The sequence below is a fragment of the Asparagus officinalis genome, chromosome 5 (genome assembly GCF_001876935.1).
Source record: "Asparagus officinalis chromosome 5, Aspof.V1, whole genome shotgun sequence".
NCBI lineage: Eukaryota > Viridiplantae > Streptophyta > Magnoliopsida > Asparagales > Asparagaceae > Asparagus > Asparagus officinalis.
In genome coordinates, this window is record NC_033798.1 from 32,269,433 (window position 1) to 32,291,942 (window position 22,510).

The 22,510-nt window shown below is 35.9% G+C and overlaps 2 protein-coding genes across 4 annotated transcripts; one reads left to right on the forward strand and one right to left on the reverse strand.

Moving 5' to 3' along the window:
* LOC109843126 (putative ubiquitin-like-specific protease 1B) lies at positions 902-10,240 on the forward strand. Of its 2 annotated transcripts, XR_002247530.1 has the most exons (10): positions 902-1,748; positions 2,859-2,923; positions 3,038-3,131; positions 3,223-3,321; positions 4,263-4,355; positions 4,445-4,564; positions 8,347-8,450; positions 9,436-9,508; positions 9,860-9,996; positions 10,091-10,240. XR_002247530.1 is itself a non-coding variant. In XM_020412058.1 (9 exons), the coding sequence occupies exons 1-9, from the start codon at positions 1,104-1,106 to the stop codon at positions 9,920-9,922; spliced, it is 1,356 nt and encodes a 451-aa protein (XP_020267647.1). In that variant the 5' UTR covers positions 902-1,103; the 3' UTR covers positions 9,923-10,240. The 2 variants fall into 2 exon arrangements, 1 of the variants encoding a protein (XP_020267647.1); XM_020412058.1 differs by having other exon boundaries at positions 9,860-10,240.
* On the reverse strand, positions 11,134-16,364 carry LOC109843747 (probable E3 ubiquitin-protein ligase BAH1-like 2). 2 transcript variants are annotated; one of them, XM_020412705.1, is made up of 7 exons: positions 15,932-16,364; positions 14,632-14,876; positions 13,975-14,229; positions 13,040-13,177; positions 12,890-12,948; positions 12,137-12,234; positions 11,134-11,906 (listed from the first exon to the last, which is right to left on the reverse strand). In XM_020412705.1, exons 1-7 carry the CDS (start codon positions 16,122-16,124, stop codon positions 11,899-11,901), a joined length of 996 nt encoding a protein of 331 aa, XP_020268294.1. In that variant the 5' UTR covers positions 16,125-16,364; the 3' UTR covers positions 11,134-11,898. The 2 variants fall into 2 exon arrangements, with proteins under 2 accessions (XP_020268294.1, XP_020268292.1); XM_020412703.1 differs by having other exon boundaries at positions 12,126-12,234.

The window sequence follows — 22,510 nt, forward strand, 5'->3', positions numbered from 1 at the left end:
ACATTATGCAAAAAAACTACATTTGGTTTTGAATTTATACAATAATCACCTTTCCACCAGTTTTGGTTGCAGTCAATCACGTGGACTCACTTTTTAACTCAAGTTTTCTCGATTTTGCTATAGTGATGAGTTGTCAAATATCAAGTATATTAAAGAGATGATCCTTAATGAAAGCTTTTGGTGCCATTACCGGATAGCGATGATATTTTGGCTACAAGAAGAGTCTTCTGTTTGGGTTAATATACCATGTCCTGTAGAAGAGAGTGGTTTGGCGAGAAAATGAAACATTGCGTCGAGAAATGTGGTTAGGGTGAGGAAGTGGAACATTGTGGAAGATTTTCAGTTTGAATTTTAATTAAACCGGGTTGGATTTAGGGCTGTGGAAGGGTACAAGTTAAAAAAAGATTTAATGGGTTTGGGTAAATAATGGAGGGGTATGAATGTGTTTGGAAACTCCTCAAAACCTGTTTTAAGTGACACAACACTGACCCTAAAACTTTATTTTTAGTTTGGCAGAAATAAGACCCAAATTGAACTAGTTCTTTCTAATTCAAAATCTTACCCCTAAACTAGTTCTTTTGTAAAGCAATCATTACATGGTGGTTCGATTTTGGCCTAGTTAAGAAAAAAACTAGTCTAACCTGTTTCAATTTTAAAGTTGCCAAATGCACCCTGTTAACTTTATAACCAGCAAAAATGTTAAACTTAATGGAATGGAGAATATTCTCTCTACTTTAACAGAAACTAGCTAGAGGACTTACCTCAACATATTTAGATGATTCGGGGGACCTTATAGCAATTACAATGATCTGAGGGGCTCATACCAAATTCTAATGATATGAGGAACTAATACGTAATAAACCCAATATTTATAAACGCTACTATCGTCCACTTTTTTTACCCAAAACGTCTGCCGTATTCACACTGGTACCCTTCTTCCCCACTTTCCTGCTTCTCTCCCGTTAAAACAAAACGAAACCATAAATAAAATCCCCATCTTCTTCATAAAAACCCCTAAAAGTTCCCCCAATTCAAAATTTCCCAAAACCCTAATTCCATGGATTCTCACCGCCATTAATGGAGCCGTCACCTCCATCGTCAAAATGGGCGCCCTAACCGAGAACCGCAAGCGCTGCTTCGCCTTCGTCGATCATCCGATTTCAGACCTCAAGATCACTCCCTCGTCAAAGAAACCCAAGCTCCGGCCTCAGATTCCAGCTCCCACTCCCAAGGCCGTCTCCTTCCCGCCGACGGCTCCATTTTCCCGCCAAGTTCACGGGCCCCAGCGCGTCATCAAAGCCTTCAACCTCGGATCGAGCAGCGGTAGGGGTCTTGTACAGCGAGAGCCTTTCCAAATGGGGAACTTCGCGTCTTCTCTCTTCGAATCGAAGAGAGAAGAGGGGTTAGGATTGGAGGCTTACAGGAAAATGGTGAATGATTCAGGTTTTAGGGAGGTAAACCCGGGATCAGGGTCGAAATTAGGGTTAGGATCTGTTGAGGAGATTTCACTGCCGCCGCCGACGGATGCGGAGGAGGTGAAGGTTTTGAACAGGAAGGTGGTAGATGCGAGGAACGTAGTGGAGAATGTCTGGGTGAAGAATAAGAAGCCAGTTTATCTAGAACTGTATGAACAGGCGAAGAAACGGGATCCTAGACTGAGTACTTTGTCACTTGATCAGAAATTGGCTGAGTTGAAGCTTTCGGGCCTACAATCTGTGCCTAAGGCGCAAGAGGAGAACCCCAAAGAGGTAATTTTTCTTAATTACAAGTGTTTTGCTTGTTGGTGTAATGATTTGACTTGTGCGTTCATGCTTCGTCTTTTATCTCGTTTGGCCGATACCATAGAACTTCAAAACACTGTTAGAGGAGCTACTTTTAGAACGAAGTTGCATTTATAGAATGAAGTGCAATGGACTTTTTGGTTTGCTCCAATGGACAATAGTTGTAGCATATCATAATTCCCTTGTTCAGGCTAACTGCATTTAGCATTTGTTGGTTGTGTTTAATTAGGAAGTAAGTATGAGTAAGTATGATTAGTTTGTTGTTTGAGATGCTCTTGTGTCAGATACTGAAATAATAAAGAGGGCTGATCTGTTAGTTTCAAATTTGGTATCAACTTATGATAAATATTCTATGCATAACAGCTGAAAGTGGAAAAATATTTTATGCAGATTAACTGCAAATTACACACACACACACACACACACAGAGCGCTGAAAACAAATTGAGTCAAAGCAGATACTGAGATTAATAACCACATAGATATTAGACATTGCTTAACTATTTCCCGTGTTACTACATTGGTGTATCCTTTCTTTTATCACAGGTTCTGCATTTATAGATCAGTCATTTCATAAGCAGTAAATTATGTTCTTGACATGTATGCACTGAGTTCATTGAGTGTATTTAATAATCTATAAGTTTCACATGCTTAATATTTTTTGCGCACTGGCTACATCTGTGAGTACATTTCTCAGACATTTTAGTTCAGGCTTAATATATCTTCTGAAATTCTTATATAGAACCTCAAGCCGTTGTTTTGTCACTTGGATGCATTCGCTCTATGATATTGGATTAACATGTATTTTAACAAAAAAATAATGATTGCCAGCATATTTTGTTCATTGCTACAAATCACATCATTATTTTGTTGGAAATACAAACCTTGTTGTTATTTTATGTTATGGAATAACACTTTGCTTGCTGAAAAGTTGGCTTCTCTTTTCTCTTGCTGAGCTATACGAGCAAACTGTATTCAGTCATTTCCTCATTTATGTTCTATTTCATCTAATAATTGGGACATTGACCACTCTTTTTAGCTCTGTTTTCATTGATGCTGTTATCTGTAAATATTCCAGGTGTTTATCCCACTTACAGATGAAGAAGAGGATGAGGTGTCATATGCTTTTCGTGGTGGAAAAAGGTATTTATATAAATATATGACATATTTACCTATGTTCATGTGTGGTACATGACTAAATGTAACATTAGCAATTTGAAGACTAGTGTCATACTTGGGCTGTGTTACTTAATGCAGACGTCAACTTCTAGTCACACATAAGGCATCTAATATTGAGATTACAGGAGAGGTCTTGCAATGCCTGAATGGCAATGGTTGGTTAAATGATGAGGTGATTTTTGTTGTCTTCTTTTCTAATTGTGTGATTACCAAGCTTCCCCAGGATACTAACTATAATGAAATAATGTTCTATTATTTTGTAGGTTATAAACCTGTATCTCGAGTTACTGAAGGAAAGGGAGAGAAGAGAACCAAAAAAGTTTCTGAAATGCCATTTCTTCAGTACATTTTTCTATAAAAGGGTTAGCACATTAGATTTTTCTTTTGTCTTCCCTATTATTAGAATTAATGTTTCAGTTAATGCTCCCTTTCATTTATTACCCCTGCCGTGCTTGCACATTTGGCATCCTTTCATAATTTCTGAGATAGTGAATTTTTCTAATGTCCGTTAATGTCTGCAACCTACTACCAACTGATTCATTTCATATCCAATCAACTTTTTTTATATCTAGTTGTTTGATCTAGTATGGTTGTACATACATTGATTCTTATGAAGGGGACTAGATTCTTAAGAAAAATCCTGGTGAAACTTTTACCATAAGCATGAATCAAGTTCAGGTACTTAACAGTGAAACTATATTATTGGGAAACCTGTATCTTCTTTAAACTGAACAAGACTATGATCACATGTTAGCCTTAAGACATGAAAGGATCATGGCTGGTCTATTAGCTAGTGAAGATGGGAACTTCTGGAGCATAATTTTTGCTGAATTGATATTTGATTATTAGTAGATGTCCACATGATTTTCTAATTCATAGATCGAGCAATACAGGAATTAGTTTTCAACATAATATAGATGATAAATTTCTGAAATTTCAGAATCTCATATATAATTTACTTGGAATCCAGAAAGAAACTATTAAAGAATAGATTTTAGATATAAGTATTCTATAAAATATAAATATAAAAAAGACTAGATAGAAATATCTAGGTGAACGTATTGTAAGCACTTGTATTGAGTGACTGCTACTTATCCTTTCCCGTGTTCGTAAAAATTGGTATTTACCATGAGATCTGACCATATAATTTTTCAATGATATATGTTTTTGGAACTTTAGAGGCAATAGCAAGATGCTTTTGAAAGATTGATTTATTAGTTGTTATTCATTTAACTAATTGTCGTTAATAAGTTGGAAAAAGGAAAATATTGCTGATTTCTAATTTTTTCTGATTCTTACACAGCTGATCAGTGGGAGAAATGGTTATGATTACAATGCAGTTAAAAGGTGGACTACTCAAAGAAAGTTAGGTTACGGACTTATTGAATGTGACAAAGTAAAGTTGTCCTCTGCTTTCTGTTCCTTCTTGCGGATGCTTATTATTATTATTTTTATAACTTGACATGCTTATTATCTGCCTTGCAGATCTTTGTTCCTATACACCAAGATATACATTGGTGTCTAGCAGTTATCAGTGTCAAGGATGAAACCTTTCAATACCTTGATTCGCTTGGGGGCATTGACACTGCTGTTCTGAGGGTTTTGGTATGCTAATGTGAACTTCTAGAATTCATCAAACAAAATGTATACTTAGAATGACAATAACTTTTAATCAAATATGCTCACCCTTGAACTTGTTAAAGAATAGAAAGAAAATAAAGTAGTTTCAATGTTTTATGTTTGGCCACTTGTGTTTCTGTTTTTATCTTTAATTAGAGATTCGACCTTTGGATGGTGTAGCTGTAAGGTACTGTTCTGTTTTTGTTTTAATTTTATTTTGTTTATATAACGAAAAAGAATATTGAAATCTGTTCTGTAGATGTGATTTTTCTTCGTGATCCGTCTGACTACCTTGCCACATGTGTATTAGTGAATGGTATCTGTTAAGTTGCTTTAATGCTGACATGCATGCACATGGTGGCTAAGCCTTTTGTTGTGCAATCTTGCACATTACAGGTTGTAGTCCTTGACCCATTAACTTAACCAAGTGGTCATCTTTTTCATACTGGTTAGCTTTGATTTTGTGCCAAGTGCAGGACTCCAGCACTCCTGCCCAATTAAACAACTTTTGTTATCCGTTGGCAAGCCCAGCTGGAATCAAGACCATCCATGCTTCTAGAAATTTTGTCCATTGTTTTAGCCTACTTAGAGAACCTTAATTGGTGTTTCGGAGCAAATAAACAAGGTCCTCCCTTCTGCTGGCTGCCATTGTTTTAGCCTACTTAGAGAACCTTAAGTGGTGTTTTTTATTTGATAGTTCTGTATTCTCATCTTAATGATTTTCTAGCTATGCAGATAAATATTATTACAGTTTCAGGTTACTCCAGGAAATCACCGTAAATAGGCCACTTTTATTAGTGTCGGGTAAGTAAATAAGTAAATAATACAGTATTGTGAAGGCTCGATGTCTGTAATAGTTTATTCTTCCTGAAACTTTTGTCCTAAAAGCAATCACAGACTATTCAGTTTCAGGTGTTTACTTGGTCCTTCTTAATAGAAATTTAAAAGCTTTAAGATATCTGGAGGGGTTCAGCTGACCCAAAGTTTTAAAACAAAGAAGATAGGAATGTTTCATGGATGGTTGACTTAACCAAGTCCATGTACCATAAGATCGAACCTACTGATTTAAGAGGATTATGTTGAAACAAGTATATCCATAGCAAGGTTATCGATAACGGATAGCGTCGCGTAGCGGTGAGGCATCGCTAAGGCTATTTCGGGCTATTGCGGTAAAATAACGGTAAAAAGTTTAAAGTTAAATAGCGGTCTAATTTAGATATGTATAAATACTAAAAAAAATTAAAGAAAAATCTAAAAAAATCTAAAAATACATATTGGATGATTTAAAGAGATCCTAAACATGAAATAGATATATAACCATCACGTAATACCGAAAATGACTGGATGAGTCAAAAAGTCGTCGTTTTCGAGCAGAAGAGCTTAGCGGTGACAGGACTGTCCTAAGTGGAGCTCACGGTGGAGGTGAGAGCAAGTATCAAGGTAGGTGCCAGAGGCTATGAGAGGTGGCAGGAGTATGCTGAAAATCACAGGAGATGGTGAAATGCAATGGTCAAGGGTTGAATTTAATTTTAAAAAAATAAGCCTCAAACTTCTTTTAAATAGCAATTAAAAAGCAAATTTCGAATGCAGTCGCTCACTATTTACCGTTATGACACACTATTGGCCGCTTTTGCAAACAGACATATTCCGCAATATATCACCGCTATTACGCGATAGCGTAGCGGGCGATAGCGTCGCGGGAAGGGACCGCTAACGCTATTAGCGCCGCTATTGCGAGGCTATTTACCGCTATTTATAACAGGGATCCATAGTGGATTTTTGATGAGTGGGAGGTAAGTTACTTGTTGAAAAATAATTTACTGAGATAATTAAGTGTAGTACACTTCTTTGTTCAAAGATAAGAGGAGTGGAAAGTAATAGATAATCATGGAATTTTTTTTATGGTGAGTTGCTCTAAGATATAATATTAAAGGTGGTTTAGTCACTGGTTTTTCACAAGAGGATTGCTGGAGTCCTGCACTTGGTACAAAATTGAAGTTTACCGATATTAGATGAATTGATGGTAACTTGGCTAAGGTAAGGGGTCTGGAGTTGCAACAAGGAATGTAGGAGTGACATTTTTTGACCCGACCCGTCAACCTGACCCAACCCGACCTGTTATTGATGGGTACAGGTTGGTATATATGGGTTCAGGTCATACAGGTCGATCCGTATGACTCGTCTGGTTATGAGGGTCGACCCGTATATGACCCAAATAATTTAACTATTTCATCTCTTCTCTAATACACCATCTCCCAGACAGACAATTCTCGAGTTCTACACTGGCGAGCGAGCGGTGACAGTGGGGCCTCCTAATTTCTCTCGAACTTCATTAATGAGAGAGAGAGAGAGAGAGAGAGAAATGTGGGATTGGCTGTATGTAGACTCTTTCTCTCTATAGGTCCTATATATTGAGAGAGAGAGAGAAATATGGGATTGGCTGTATGTAGACTCTTTCTCTCTATAGGCCCTATATATTGTCTTTTCTTAACATTGGAAATGACAAAACATTCAAAAGTTGTATTTCTACTTGACCGGTTTTAGAGGAGAGAGAAGAGGGGAAATTACAGATTTTTGGTTAAACCCCTCATCACTTTCAAAATATAAAAAATAAACCCTAGAATTTATGGGTTATTAGAAAACCCAGTTTAACTTGAAGATTTTATCAAGAATTTTTCTTAAAGTATTAATTATAATTTTGATATGGATGGGTAAAATTATAAAGGGAGATATTTTTCAGTTAAAATTGGGGTTCATGCTTTTAGGGGTTTGTTTTTGTAGGAAGCTTTTAGGAGTTAAAAAAAAAAAGTTAAAGGAGATTTTCTCATAACCGCTGAACTTAACGGGAGTTTTTCTTAAAAGGCTTAAAATTCATTGAGAATTCTGATGATCCCTAAACTTACGAGGGATTTTTGGATATTTTAAAGTTATGATGAGTTGCATATTAATCATTCAAAGTTGGGAGTTTTTTTTTTGATGTATAACATTCATTTCAACATTCTAGATTTCAAAGAACTGTGATGGTCACAGTCCACGGTCACATACACCTAATTTCATATCACCTGCTCAATTTGCACGTGGACCCGACTTTGGTTTCTCAAAAGTCACATGGGTGACGTGGGTCAACACTCGATTCCTCGGTGAAAAAACTTCAGGTCATTCGGGTACTCGTTTAATAAATGGGTCAGGTAGTCTGACCCATTTATTAAACGGGTTGGGTTCGGGTCAAGTTTAAATGGGTCGGTCAGATTTGAGCCGACCCAAATCGACCTGACTCAACCTGTTTGGCACCCCTAAAGAAATGTGAAACATTGCACAGCAAGAGGGCTAGCGACTATGCGCAGTCATGTTAGCGTTAATGCAATTGGTCCATAACAACCTAGTGGGATGTCTAAGAAGTGTAACATGTGCTGCATGTTTATCATTTCACAGGATTTAATGATCTATAATCAGTTTGAGAGCTACTGTAGAGCCTCAGGAACCAGTTTTCTATGATGTCATATTATGAGTCACGACACACTTCTGGATTTGATTACTTCTAGTGTCTTTCACTGTGGTGCTTGTCTCAATTGATACCTTTGAAACTATATTGTGAAGTGCTGATCCTTGTTGGTGGTTGGCCTCATAGGCAATATGAAATAAGTTTTTCCCAACCTAACTGATATTGCTGATCCCTGCATTGCCGTTCAGTTTTTGGCTTAAAGTTATGTTTCTAGTTGTCTGGATGAGAAAGATAACACTAAAGCTATATTTCCTGTACATTTCAGGCTAGATACTTCATGGACGAAGTGAAGGACAAGAGCAATAAACAGATCGACACATCATCCTGGAAGCATGAAATGGTGGATGCCCTTCCACTCCAGCAGAATGGGTATGTCTTCCTTTTCTTCTTCCTCTTTTGCACCGTTTGATGAACTTGTCACTAACTTTATCCTTGTTACACTTTGAGAAGTGTTAAATTTTCATATACCTCTAACTTTGCTAGACCGGTATGTTCAGCTTCTATTTTTAGCTTATTGATATCACACTTCGTTGCTGTGGACTTTCTAATAGTTATGGTTTACTTGAAAAGGAAATAATGAAGAAACCTCTTCTGTTCTGTTTATTATGGAAGTTTGTTGCAGAGATTACATTATCACTAAGCCACAATTGTTCAACAAGATCACCGCATGACAAAATGAAACTACCCTGGCATCTTGAGTTTAGAATGACATGTACCCAGAAATCTGGAAAGTACTGTTTTAGTTGGCCAAGGGTAACCGAATCTATGCAACAATAATACAACCTAGTTGCAGCATAAAAATGTAGTTTTTCTGGATCAATTAAAACCAGCCTTTTTTGGTTCTTTCCTCATGGAATATGTGGGCATTTTCTTAAGAAAACCTCCTTGGAGAAGATTTTAGCATATTGTTATTGTCGATCTAAGGAAAGCATGCGTCTCATCAGGGCAGGAGATTATGATAAGTCTGAATAAGGATAAAGAACTTCATATTTGTGATTTCCTAAATTGGTGAAATATTCTTGGATCACATAATGATATTGCACCCATCCATTTTGTTTGGCTAGGTTTTTTTGCCCATTAAATTCATGACTGAAGCTTGTAGCCTTGTAGACTTAATTGCATGCCATCTCAGTTTTTACATGAAATTACTTCTCTGTTTTTGCATTGTTTGGCGTGTCTGTAAAATTGATACCATGGGTATTGAAACCCATAACTTTTGTATTTCACGTGCATCTTACTCTCTTCATTGTTTTAATTAATCATTAAATCTAATATACTTGTAGTGATTTGGGCTAATTTCTTGATATCAAGTGGGAATATCTAACGGAAACATACTTTTGTTAAATCTCAACAGGTGGGACTGTGGGATGTTCATGCTCAAGTACATTGACTTCTACAGTAGAGGTCTAGACCTCTGTTTCAACCAGGTTAGTAATGTCATTGTCTGTATCAACTCGCATTTATTCATGTGAAACTGTCTCATCTGACTATATAACACCATGCTGCTTTGATTCTGTGGTTGGAAATCAAAGTAGATCCTCTGTATGCCTAGAGGATGGAAGAAGAGGTGACATCTGACAAGTCATGAATATGAATCTTAATGCATATATCACTAATGGTGCACTCACTTCCCCAAAACCCAAAAAAAAAAACAAATAAAGAAATTCTATAGAGGGTCATCTATAGGAATTTTTTTTTCCTGGTGTTTTGCATGAGATGGCTTTAAGACGAAGTTGTTATATTCTACACAGTAAGCGTGTTTCTTTTTTATCTTGTAGGAACACATGGCTTATTTTAGGAAGAGAACTGCAAAGGAGATTTTGAAGTTGAGAGCGGATTGAATTACTAGAATATTGACTATTGACTTCTTTGGGGATTAAACAATTCTCGATGGTACTAATCTGTCCCCAGAAAGGTGAATATACAGGCATGTTGTATAGTTTACATTTTCTTGAGAAACAGCGATCAGATGCAATTTCATGACCTTCAAGAGACTTAACTTTTCTCAGATGACCTCGTTGGGAAGATAAGATGATGAAGGATAACTGGCTGTATTTCTGGTTTAATATGTGTCAATTTTTGTAATGAGAGGGTTTTTTAACTGGCTGTCAATTTTTGTAATGAGAGGGGTTTTTTTAATTGAATGTGCTCGTCTCCAATGGTGATTCTCAATTATTTGGTTGCTTACTATTTGAAGCCCTCAATTTTTTCAAAGGGAGGCATATATATTTTGTAGCAAAGTCTTTTACTACAGTAGGCATTGTTGGAGACCATCACCCATTTATTATTTGTTTGATTCAAGCAGTTTCACCTTTTGTTGGTGAGTTTGCTGGACTTGCAAAAAAGGTTTTAATCAGCTGTTTTTATTTGATTATCGCCTTTGTGTTTGTCGGTGAACAGGCTTTTATGAGTAAAGGCGTTGACTACTGCTATTGCTAGCCGGAATGTACGTTGTGGTTTTATCATCGTTGTGGTTTTATCATTGTATATTTTTAGGACAAATTTTCAAAACAAACACTTTTTGAGACTTATTTTAAAAAAACGATATGTTTCAACTTTAATTACCAAAACCGACCTAGTTTTAGCCTCAGGGCTGAAACTGGGTTAGGTTTTGGTGAAAAGAGTTCCCAAACTTCACGGGAGTTGAACTACCATGAAACTAGGTCAGGTTTTGGTGAAGTTTTGTTATGTAAAAAACTTCACTGGACTTCAACTCCCGTGAAGTTTAGGAACTTTTTTCGTCAAAACCAACCCAGTTTCAACCCTGAGGTTGAAACTAGGTCGATTTTGGTAATTAAAGTTGAAACATGTCGTTTTTGGGAAATATTTTTTCAAAAGGGTCGGTTTTGAAAATTTGTCCATATTTTTATTGGAATAATACTCTACACGTTAATAATACTTGATTCTTGATCACCAGTAAATGTAAAAAGCCAAAGAGATTGGTAAACATTGATTCTTGATCACAAGTAAATGTAAAAAAGCCAAAGAGATTGGTAAACATGATTGTGTTTCTAAACGCGTGAAGAAAAATTCCTATATGCATCTAACCAAATAACATTGCGTTTTCTCACTCTTGGAACACGATACTTTCTTTTTAACATTGTGTTTTCTCACTCTTGGAACATGATACTTCCTTTTCCAAGGTACTACTTTTATCATCTCCCTTTCATTTTATCTGATAGCAGGACTGAGATCAAGCAAGCGCTACGATATCTCAGTGATTGGAACGGCTAGAACTTTCGGAAAAAAGGCAGAAAAGAACGACAACTGTAATAACTCCAAGAATGCATTGCCGTAACTGCTCAGGATGTTCTTTGTCGAGTTGACTGGCTTTAGTTCAGACAGCTGAAAGAGGATCGTAAACCGCCAACCACGATAGGCGCATTTTCCCTGTAGGATACGGAAAAGGGATACGCCGCATTTTTCCCTTGTACAGTAAATTTATGTAGGAGCGACGAATTTTACTCGTCTAGTTTCTCCTTCTCCTATAACTTGGAGACTATATTTACATTGGTGAACTAATTGGAATGGCTTGATAGTTATAAGTAACTTTGTCCATGTACTTGGTGATTTAAATAAAGAAGAGTAATTACAGTAAACAAAATGGTAGGATGATGATAGTACATAAATAATTAGTTGGTTGCCTGGCACAATCCAATAGCTGTTTATATACCTCAAGAGTGGTTAGTAATTTCTCACAGATTCAAGCGCGCCTTCATCTGGAGTGCCTTGTTGCAATAAATAAAAACCAGTTGCAATGTCATCTGAAGTGCAATCTCACGGTGATTTTCTCTTGATTCTATCTCCGGTCCCAAAACTAACAACCTGAAGAAATTTCCGGTTAAAAAATAATGAATGACAACAGAAAATTGAAGCAATCAGAAATGTAACGATAGAAAAAGGAAGCATACACTATTAATTTTTTTTTCTCTAGCAAGGCACTTATCATGAGAGATTCACACATACATGTAACACTAAGTAAATTATAATCCTTTCTTAATTTATCCACAGGTTAAATCTAAGAACTACAAATTAACCGAACACCTCTTAAAGACCTATAAATGTTCGGCTCATCGATTCCCAATGTTCCTTGGCCTGACGAACTCTCTCCACTCTCTCACTCTGTAGCCTCTTCTCCCAGTAATCTGGGCAGCTGTAAAGAGAAGAAACAACATTAGATAAAATTCACTCAGTCTGACATACAAATCAGGAATAAAAAAGGGTTAATTGCTCATAGACCCCCCTGCAGTGTCGTCATTTTGAGCTTACTAACCCTGTAATTTTACTTTCCCCTGAGTGAAAATCTTTTCCTCTTTTATGCTCAGAGAAAGAGAAAACTGTTTTTCACAGACCATAGACGGTAAAAGTGTCAAAAAGTTTTCACTTAGGGGTCTCTCTGCATAAATAAAGCTAAATGGGTAGTAATTAACCCCCCACCCCCCACCCTCACCCCCCCCCCCCCCCCCCCCCCCACCACAAAAAAAAAAAAGAAAAAAAAAGAAAAAAAATCCTATGCTGGGCCATCTAGAGAATATTACGTAGGGAGTAAGGAGAGGATGACTCTTGGCATGTTAATGCAAATTCCCATCAGTGCAATCACTTGTCTATCAATGCAATCACTATTAGTACAATCACAATTGCATTGATAGACAATAGTGACTGTACTGATAGACATTACAAATATGTGCATCAAGATTCCTGATATGCAATGCGTCCCCCTCTCCTCTCTCTCCCCCATATGAAATTCTATAGACTGCCCTCTTTAGGGTTTTGTTTCCATGCAAAACAAACTCAGCACTAAATAATACCTGCGACTCAGTAACATGTTTAGCTCCTCCAAGTGCACAGCACCCTCATATACTCCTCCCTGCCACATTTTTGTATAATTGCAAGTCATTTAATCAATTATTTCACAACATTATATAACAGAACATAGGATGGGTAAGAGAGGAATTTACCCGCCGGCATAAAGGGCATTTTGCTTTGTGGTCTGCAGCCTTGAGGCCATCGATGATTGTTACAGATGCAGAGGAACAACAGCACATGTAGCAAAAGATATGACCACAGGTAAGGGAAACAGGATCGAACACAGTTTCCTGGACGATACCAGAAAATATTATTAATACGTTAAATCGATTTCAAAAGTGTATTTTGCATTCTATTTATCAAAGATCTTAAAATCAGGACACCTGCACAATGAACATCCCAAATTTTGCACTAGAAAATGAAGCAGCTGTGAATACCTACAAATGCTAATATTCATAATTCGAGGATTCCTCGAGAATTGTTTAAATTATAAATCTTGATGACTTCCTGAAGAATCCCTCAATGTTTTCCCTTGTTACGTTTCTATCATAATGTTTACCTATTATCTTCAAATCCCAATATTCTTTCAAAACTTTGTGAAAAATACTAATCTTGTACTCAAAGTGACAAGGATTAGCCAGTTTTTGAAATCATGGATGCATTGAAGCTAATGTTTTTTCTCAATTTCCTCCCACATTGAAGCTTGAAATTTTGTATTAATAAGACACACCCAGTTCATTATACTCTTTAAAGCAATAAAATTTGCCTGACTTAGAAGATTAACTCGAGGAAAAGCCTACTTCGAATCACTTTGACCCAAAGGCTCAAAGCTAGTGGTTTTGGCTCCAAGGCCATTTTGTATAGTCAAATTTTCATTAGCTTTACTATCCTTTCGCAAATGAAATATATCGCATAAAATATGAATATAGGCACAAGTTCAATAATAAACATGATGTTAGAATATGTCTAACACATTGACCAAATATAGGTAACAGTGGTTAAGTCGCTCAGTGTTGGTTGATGAATCATGCACGGTAAATAACAGAAAATGAAGCATCATAATCAAAAATCATAATCACAAACTCACCAAGCATATGGAACATGTCAAGTCTATTTCAAGCTTCACAGAATCAAACAAGCCACATGAGAGCACCGGCTTGCCATCATCAAATGTGAGCGAGCAGTCGCCAAATACACCTGGAATCACCTTCATATTTGGCTCCTTTTGTCTCACGTTGATGTAGAAAGCCAACAATTCACAGAGCCAGGGAGATTTAAGGGTCTCAATGTGCAAACTCTGAGCTTTTTCTCTGAATGCTTGCCCTTGTTTAGAGTAATGAATCTGTATAGAAAAACTCAAATGTCATGAAAATTACAAACTAAGAAAGTAAGATAAATTACATAAATCCTGTACGGGTTGCAAAAATGACAGAATTCCCCTAAGGTTGTAAAAAGTGACACCTTACCCTTTCTCTTCAGTTTTTAGTCAGATAATCATCAACTTTTATGACATATATCGCCAATATTCAGTAAAAATATCACACACATGTTTATATAGGCATATAGGCAATTATCATGTTATATTCCTATAGCTTTTGACATCCAGTTTTAACTTTGAAAATTGAAACGGAGGGGGATCAAGGTGTTCGTTTTAAAGCCTCGGGGGGAATTTTCGAGAATCGTGCAAACCGTAGGGGGATTTCTGTAATTTACTCAAGAAAAAAAAAATTATGAAAAAACTTACCTTGTCATATTTCTTCAGTATCTTCCTCATGGCAACAGAGTTAATGATAGCATATGTGACCAGTTCTCTACCTTCCTGTACTAGAATTCCATGGTTTCTTTGTGTCTTGTTTTTAAACCACATGAAATACTTCCGGAAGCCTGAAGCTAAATGTAACTCGAGCAATTTTTGGGCACGTTCCTTGAAGCAACTAGAAACTGCTGACATTTCCTCAAGAAGAGCAGGGAAGAAAGTTCCATCACACACTGCATGTGAATAGGCATGACAGAGTTAATAAAAGAAATGGTGGCAAGGAATTGAGATACTAAGTAGCATTTCGGACGTAATTATTAAATTTTTATGCGATGATCTGCACGCGTTTATGTAGTAATACATATAAATTTTATATTATATGATCATATTTTTTCTTGTCTCCAAGTTAATTTTGTAGAAATTGAAGTGGAAGGGAGGTCAAATTGTCACTTATGAAACCTGGGGTGTTTTTTTTGTTGTGTTTTATTCTGTTTTATTTTTTATTTTTATTTTTATTCTTTTTGGGGGGTGGGGTTGTCACTAATGGAAACCGTAGGAGGATTCTTTGTAATTTACACGTATTTTAAAAAAGAGAAAACAGATGATTGGAAAATAAGGAAGTTTATCACTTTAGATTTAGACATCACCAGCAATCACTGAGACTGACTCCCCAACAATATACATGTGAACAAGATTATGATGGAGCTTCCCTTTCTTTATCAATGTTTCACGAGAAACTGTCTGATCCAAAAATAAAAGAGAGAAAATTTATGAAAGATTGTCTAAATTTCAGTGATTTTTGATAAAAGCGGTTTTGCAAAAATTGCTAGTTACTCTATTCGGTTATTTTTTTTTTTGTTTCAATAATCAAAGAGCAAAGTCTACATGAAACAAAAAGCATATTTGAAAAACAAAAAGTTAGTAAAATGCATGTAGAATTAATTGGCTTATGCACGTCTAGTATGTTAGCAGAATATATATAAAGATATTTATGCGGCATAAAGAGAAACCATTCTCTCTCTGAGCAACGGATTCATTAGAAATTTTCTTATCATCTCATGCAGTGAAAATTTCTATTATATCAACAACACTGTGATATTAGGAAATCAATACTCAGTGGCAACAAGAGACGAGAGCAATGTTAGAAATTGAGCTTAACGTATATCAACAGAGCCCAAAAATGAGGGGAAAAAAATCTCAATAATTAATATTCAAAACATCCAACATAATGGCACACAAAAACACAAACCCAGATGGAAATTTTCAACATTAACAACAAAAAAGGTACCCGGGCATTGATCTGGGCATTTGGGTTTAGTGACTGGATCACAATTCTCAGTTGGGTTTTCTTCCATCTGATCCTGCGCGTGGAATTCTCTCCTGCACCTCTTGAGTATCTTCTTCAGCTTCTTCAATCCCACGCCGGGGAGCTCCTTCTCTTTTCCTTGCATGTACTCCTCATATCTCTTGCAAAACTTCATCTTTTTTTTTTATCCTTTCCCCTGTTTCTTCTCTCAGGAATCAATTCAAGATGAGCTTTGTCAGGAAATGTGATTCAAAGAGGCAGCCCCAAAATATCGCAGGTTAAGTAGAGAGAGAGAGAGAGAGAGATGGACAGGTGCAGTGTTTATAGAGAGCTAAAGTTGGAGCCACTTAATGCTTTTAATTATAATTTGTTAAAATAAAGAGAAAGCTATAATTTGTTGTGTGATATTATAACTTGTGATCAGGCTTGACCAGCTTAAAACAGCCACACGGCAATGAAGAAGAGAAATTGTATTCCTTCACCCCTTTCCAACTGTTTTTCTGGGCTTTGACCGCTTAATCCCTTGCTAGGTAGCTATAGGGTGAAGCTTCACGAAAATGGCAAAAAGTGTTGAAGCGCATTATGGCCTTCTTTATTTCTGTAAACATATCGAAACATGAACCATTTTTGAGGATAAGTATTTGGTAGGGATACTTTTGGTTATTTCTTGCAAGGTGGCTACTTAACACCATCAATGTCAATACAACTAGAGCAATAATAAAACTGAATACATGAAGTAGTGATAAAAAAAAAAACAACAAATAAAGATATAGTATAACTAACAATGGTTACATCTTAAAAATTACAAATTTGACGAACCCTTAAAAATCGGCCACGTGTCAGTCGGATGAGTCAAATCATATAATAAAATGGATCTAAATCCAAATAGAGATACAACACGACAAAACCAAGCCGACCTCCCCGACAGTCCTAGTCCGAGTTGAAAGACATCTTTAGATCGGACTCTGCCAGAGAGTATTAGCCTCGAGGTAAGGAAGGGAATGTCCGATTGCCTCGGATGGTGCCCATAAATCCTCCACCCAGTCGCAATCACGTTAAATGCACGGATAGATGTTATAATGACTCCTTGAACATCGGCCATATTCTGTCGCCCTATTGCTATCACATTAAATGTTGTGTGGGCGGCCCCTCATGCTCGACCAACCGACTGCTAAAATGCGTAGAGCGAAAATAAAACATCAATTTTGCCTGCTAGGTTAGATTACCAATTTGCCCCCACGCTCTCCTACAAATAGAGGCCACTTCCACCATTCTAATGAACTATCTAAACTCTAAACTGAATTTTACATTTCGGTTAATACTTATTTTACCCGTCACTAACTTGAGCGTTGAGGGAACGCAGGGGAAATTGCCTCCGGAGCCTCTAACGTCTATTATTTGTGTAGGGATCTGCTTTTCTGATTTTGTCAGTCATCAGTGGAGATTAACGAAATTAATAACTGAAATTCACCAATCAAAAGGGAAGATTACACAGAGATTACTCTCATCAGTTAAACTCGCAACAAAATATTCAAATGATGAACTCAAACGTTGTCTTTTTCTCTCTTTCCCACTCCACGCTCTTCATCATCACGCTAATCTCCCTATTGCCGATAACGAATCCACGTCAATGTGAAATAGACAAACGTATCAGTGTAATTGCCGACTAGTTAGTTGGGAATAATTTCCTAACATAATTATTACAAGGTAAATATGATAAGAGGGAAAACATCATTTTCAAAATCAACGCACAATTAGCAAAAGTTTATTAACAGATCTTGGCTTTGCGGATTGAAAAAAAAAAACAACAGATCTTGACTTTGACTTCGATATGATAATTTTCTCCTCGACCATGTTATCTTTTTATAGAACATTGATGGACTAAACCTCCGCCTTGATGAATTCCAAACAATTAGAGAAAATGTTAGAACTTGCGGGAAGATGCATTCTTCATTATCATATAGAGCGGATTACTTGCGGTGCTAATTTTCTCAATCCTAATGTCATAATTTCTTTGATAAAATGATATCTAACATTTATATGTTTTCTTATTTCATGATACATTTGTCGTTTCATCAAATATATCGCACTTTGGCTGTCAAAAAAAAAAAAAAAACCCGACTTTAGTAAATTTTTTATGTAAGTCAAGATCTTCAGCAAAACTCTCAACAATAGCTTCTTTCTTTGTTTCTATCATTTCATATACTTTCTCTGTTGTAGGTAAAGCAACAATAGACTATAGAGTCTCTTTACGACATAACCATGTATTGACTCACATGACCACATGTGAAAAGGTCTTAAATATCTTAACAACAAAATAGTTAAAGCATGTAAATATTCTTAAATGAGAATGATTAGCAAGGTACCAGACCATAACCTCTTTTGTAATCATACAAAACTACCAAGAAAGGTACGAGGAATTATAGAGAACAAGTAAAAAGAACAAGATATATACATTATAGTCATACCACTAAAGAAATAACAAAGAAAACAATATGAGTTGATAATGCTCTTTCGCCAACTCTCTAGCTACTTGTACATATTTTTCTGCTTACTTCTTTTTTTTTTCTAGTGTAATTTTAATTACTCAATGAATTGGTTTTTTTTTGCTTCCCTTCCATTAGATACAAAATAAATGTAAATAAAAAAAATGCTGATGACAAAGATTCCCTTTCTGTTGTAAGTCAAGCAAATTTTCCTTTAGAAAAAGAAGAGGGAGTGTTAATCCTACACATTATTAGAGTTGCTTCTTTTGCTCCACTACTCTTTGCCGGCTACTTGATATTGCTTCCAAGTCTTAGATAATTTCAAGCAACAAATCACGACCTAAGCTTTATTCTTAAGTCATGACATCATCATAATGATGATACCAGTTGATGTCCCTTTTTAACTTAATTTGTTCAACAAATCAGACCCCTAATCACCGAGATATGGGGATGAATGAACTCATCATAATCATAATTAAAAAAGAGTCAATATCGCAAACCCCCTAACAAGGGTTTTGTGCCCACCCTTTGACTTTATTACCCTTTAACTTTATAAACAAGAGAAAAATCCCACTGGACTTGAAAACTTGGACCAAACTTTCTAAACTGTTAGAAATTATCATTAACAATGTTAACGCGAAGGGAAGAAGTCTGGTCCGTCCTTTTTGTTATATGCCATCTGTTAAAGTAACGTTATTTGAAATGTACATAAAGATAACGTTATTTGAAACATGCCATCTGTTAAAGTAACACTTGAACGGATTGTCGTCAATCATGACACTTAGGGCCTGTTTGATTTATTTCGGAAAAAAAAGTGTATAGGAATAGGATACTAAAATAGCTTTTCTACGCCTTTATCATAATTATTTTTATAGAAATCAGAAGTTGATGAAATGCTCTATTATTTATGCTCTTGTATTTAGTTCATTTGCGAAAAATAGGAAAATAAAATTTTAGGGAAGACAAGTTTACTTATTCTTTAGTTTGGACGAATGAGAGGACATCGATACGTACAAAATAGGAATCAAACTACCCCTAATAACATTACCACTCAGATGAGGACAAAATCAAAACAAAGCTAGTAATTGGAGGTCATCATAGCCTTGTGTAGGCCTATCCATCCGGGCCGATCCAGCCCGACCTGAAAAACCGGGCCCGAGCAGGACAAAACCGAAGCCCGGACCCGGGCCCGGGCTTGAGCGGGCCCAGCTTCGGACAGACCCGGTTTTTTGTTTTTTTTTAATTTTTTAAAATTTTTAAAATTTTTAAAAATCCCCATAAATCATAAAATATACATAAAAATTACAGAAAATAACATAATTTTTTTAATAACTTGAAATGACATAAATTATAAGTACAAAAATTATAAAAATGAAAGATGATAAAAATAACTTCTTTATTAATAATCAATAAATCCTTTACAAGTATAAATTTATTTCGAAATTCGTCGCATCACAAAAGATGAATACATCCTAACTAGGTTGGTACCTACTCACCTATATCACTATCATTTATAACTTTTTTCGAAATAATTCATTACAAATTTAAAGCTAAGAAATAAAAATTACAATTTGATGAATATTATCTAATCTTTATACCTATCTGCTAGTACCAACTTTTTAAATTTATCTTCAATTCCAGCCATCCGATCGATGCATTGCGTTCGCTTCTCGTACCTCCACCAATCTTGTAAGCACATCACCGCTTGTACAGTATACGGATCTAAGCATGTCCTTTGGTTGTCGATCAAACGTCCTGCTGTGCTGAAGGCGGATTCCGAAGCTACCGTCGAAACTTGCACTGTTAGTAAGTCACGAACCATGGTGGAAAGTATAGGATATGAAACTGATCCATATACTCTCCACCATTGTAAAATATCTAAAGAATTTCCTTAACATTTAACTAAGGAAGCAGATAAATATTCATCTATTTCAGAAACCTCTAATGTTGATCCAAGTCCAGATTCACTTGTTAGTTCAACTACCATTGTATACCTATCAAAACTTACACTTTTACCTCGGCCTATACTCGAAGGCGCCGAAGCTGTAGACTATTGTGCAGCTACACCATGTCTAGCTGCATACTCATCATATAATGTTTAAAAATAATTTCTAATAGCTAAATAATAAGAAGTACCAGTAAGTGTGGATCCATCATTTAAGTCTATAATCTGTCCATCGTATAATGATTATAACAAACTTCGAAGGCTAATATCCTTTAAACATGGATCAATAAGAACCCCCAAACCAAAAATATGAGGAATAAGCCTAAAATACTTATTAAATTTGCTCTCTATTTAAAAAATTACAGCTCCAACAGTATCATCCATACGATATTTGGTAATTTTTTAATATTTAAAATTTATAAAGCAGCTAAAGTAATTGTTGGATAATAACAGCCAGATAATAACATTGTAGCATCATAAAAGACTTGTAACATATCATTTAAATTACATACAATTATTCATTCATCTTCAGTTATTGCAAAAGTACTACCAGAGCTAGAACTAGAAGCATAAAAATTGATAAAATTATTTATAATTTCTTTATATTCTATTGCTACACTTAACATTGTATAGGTGAAATTCCACCTATGGTCAACATATTTTGGAATTAGTCTGGGCTTATAAATTTTTTACAACATTGTTTCCATCTTTTAATTCTTATTTCAGAAGCATTATGCATATTAACAATTGTTCTAACATTTTCTATCATAGGTTTAATTTTAGAAAATGCACTTTGAACAATTAAATTTAAAATATGACAGATACATCTAATATGAAAAAGTTCACCATGACATGACAATGACATAGTTGTTTTGATAAAATTAACAGCTACATTGTTATTATTTGCATTATCTAGTAAAAGAGAAAATATTCTTTGATCAATTTCTAGTTTTATAAATTCTTCAATTATTAAATTTGTAATATTAATACCAGTATGTGACTCTTTAATTATAATAAAAGAAACAACTCTTTTAAACATTTGCTAATTTTTATCAATCCAGTGTGCTGTGATACATAAATAACCAATTTGTACTCTAGATGTCCAAATATCAGAAGTTAAAGAAAATTTACAGTTTAAATTTTTAAAATAAGAAATTATTTTTTCTTTTTCCTCCTGATAATATTTTACAATATCATGTTGACAGGTTTGACGAGAAAATTTTATAAATGCGGGATAAAAACTATCTCTAAACAAATCTTTAAATTCATCATCTTCTACTAATTTAAAAGGAATGTTTTTAAGAACGATAAACCTGATTACGCATTTACTGGCTCGGGCAGCGTCATAATTCTAACTATCGAGACTACCAGAAGAGGAGGATTAGGAAATCATAGATTGTCGGATATCACCTTGAGGATTCTGGCATTTGTTGTGTTTTTCTATATGGCGTTTGAGATGGTTGGTACCACTCTTATGATGAGCTTGGAAAGTCTGGCCTCACAATGCACATTTAGCCTTCTGGGTGATGATCTTACCGTGTTCATCCTTGGTGACGTCTATCTTCTAAAAAAACCCACACATCGGATCTCGACCTTTTAGGAGCTCTTGGTGCAGATTCGTCGCCACCAGATTCAGGATTAACACCGGTAGGAGGAGTAGAGGACTCATATCTTGATCGGTAGGAGGAGTAGATGACTCATATCTTGATCGGTAGGAGATAGATATTGTTCTTCATAATCAGATCCAGAAGCCATTTGATAGAAGTATTAGAAAATATAAGAGATTTTAAGGGGGTATAAGAGAGTATAAGATTGTATAAGAGAGTATTAGAGAGAAGTAGATGAGTTTTGGTGTAAGGAGAAGAAGTGAAAACCTCCATCTATTTATAGAGGCACTCTCCTAGGTAAATGACCAAAAAACCCTCATATTCTACCCGTTTTTTGACCGTTTTAGGGGCAAAACGATAAAAACCCTATTTTTGGCCATTATGATCGGGTCGGGCCGAGCCCGACCGAAACAGTTAGTTTTTTGACCGTTTTGGCCGGGCCGAGCTGCCCCCGGCCCGGTCCGGTCAATTCTACCCAACGGTCACCAGAGGTGACTGTTGGTGCCGGCCCGGCCCGACATTT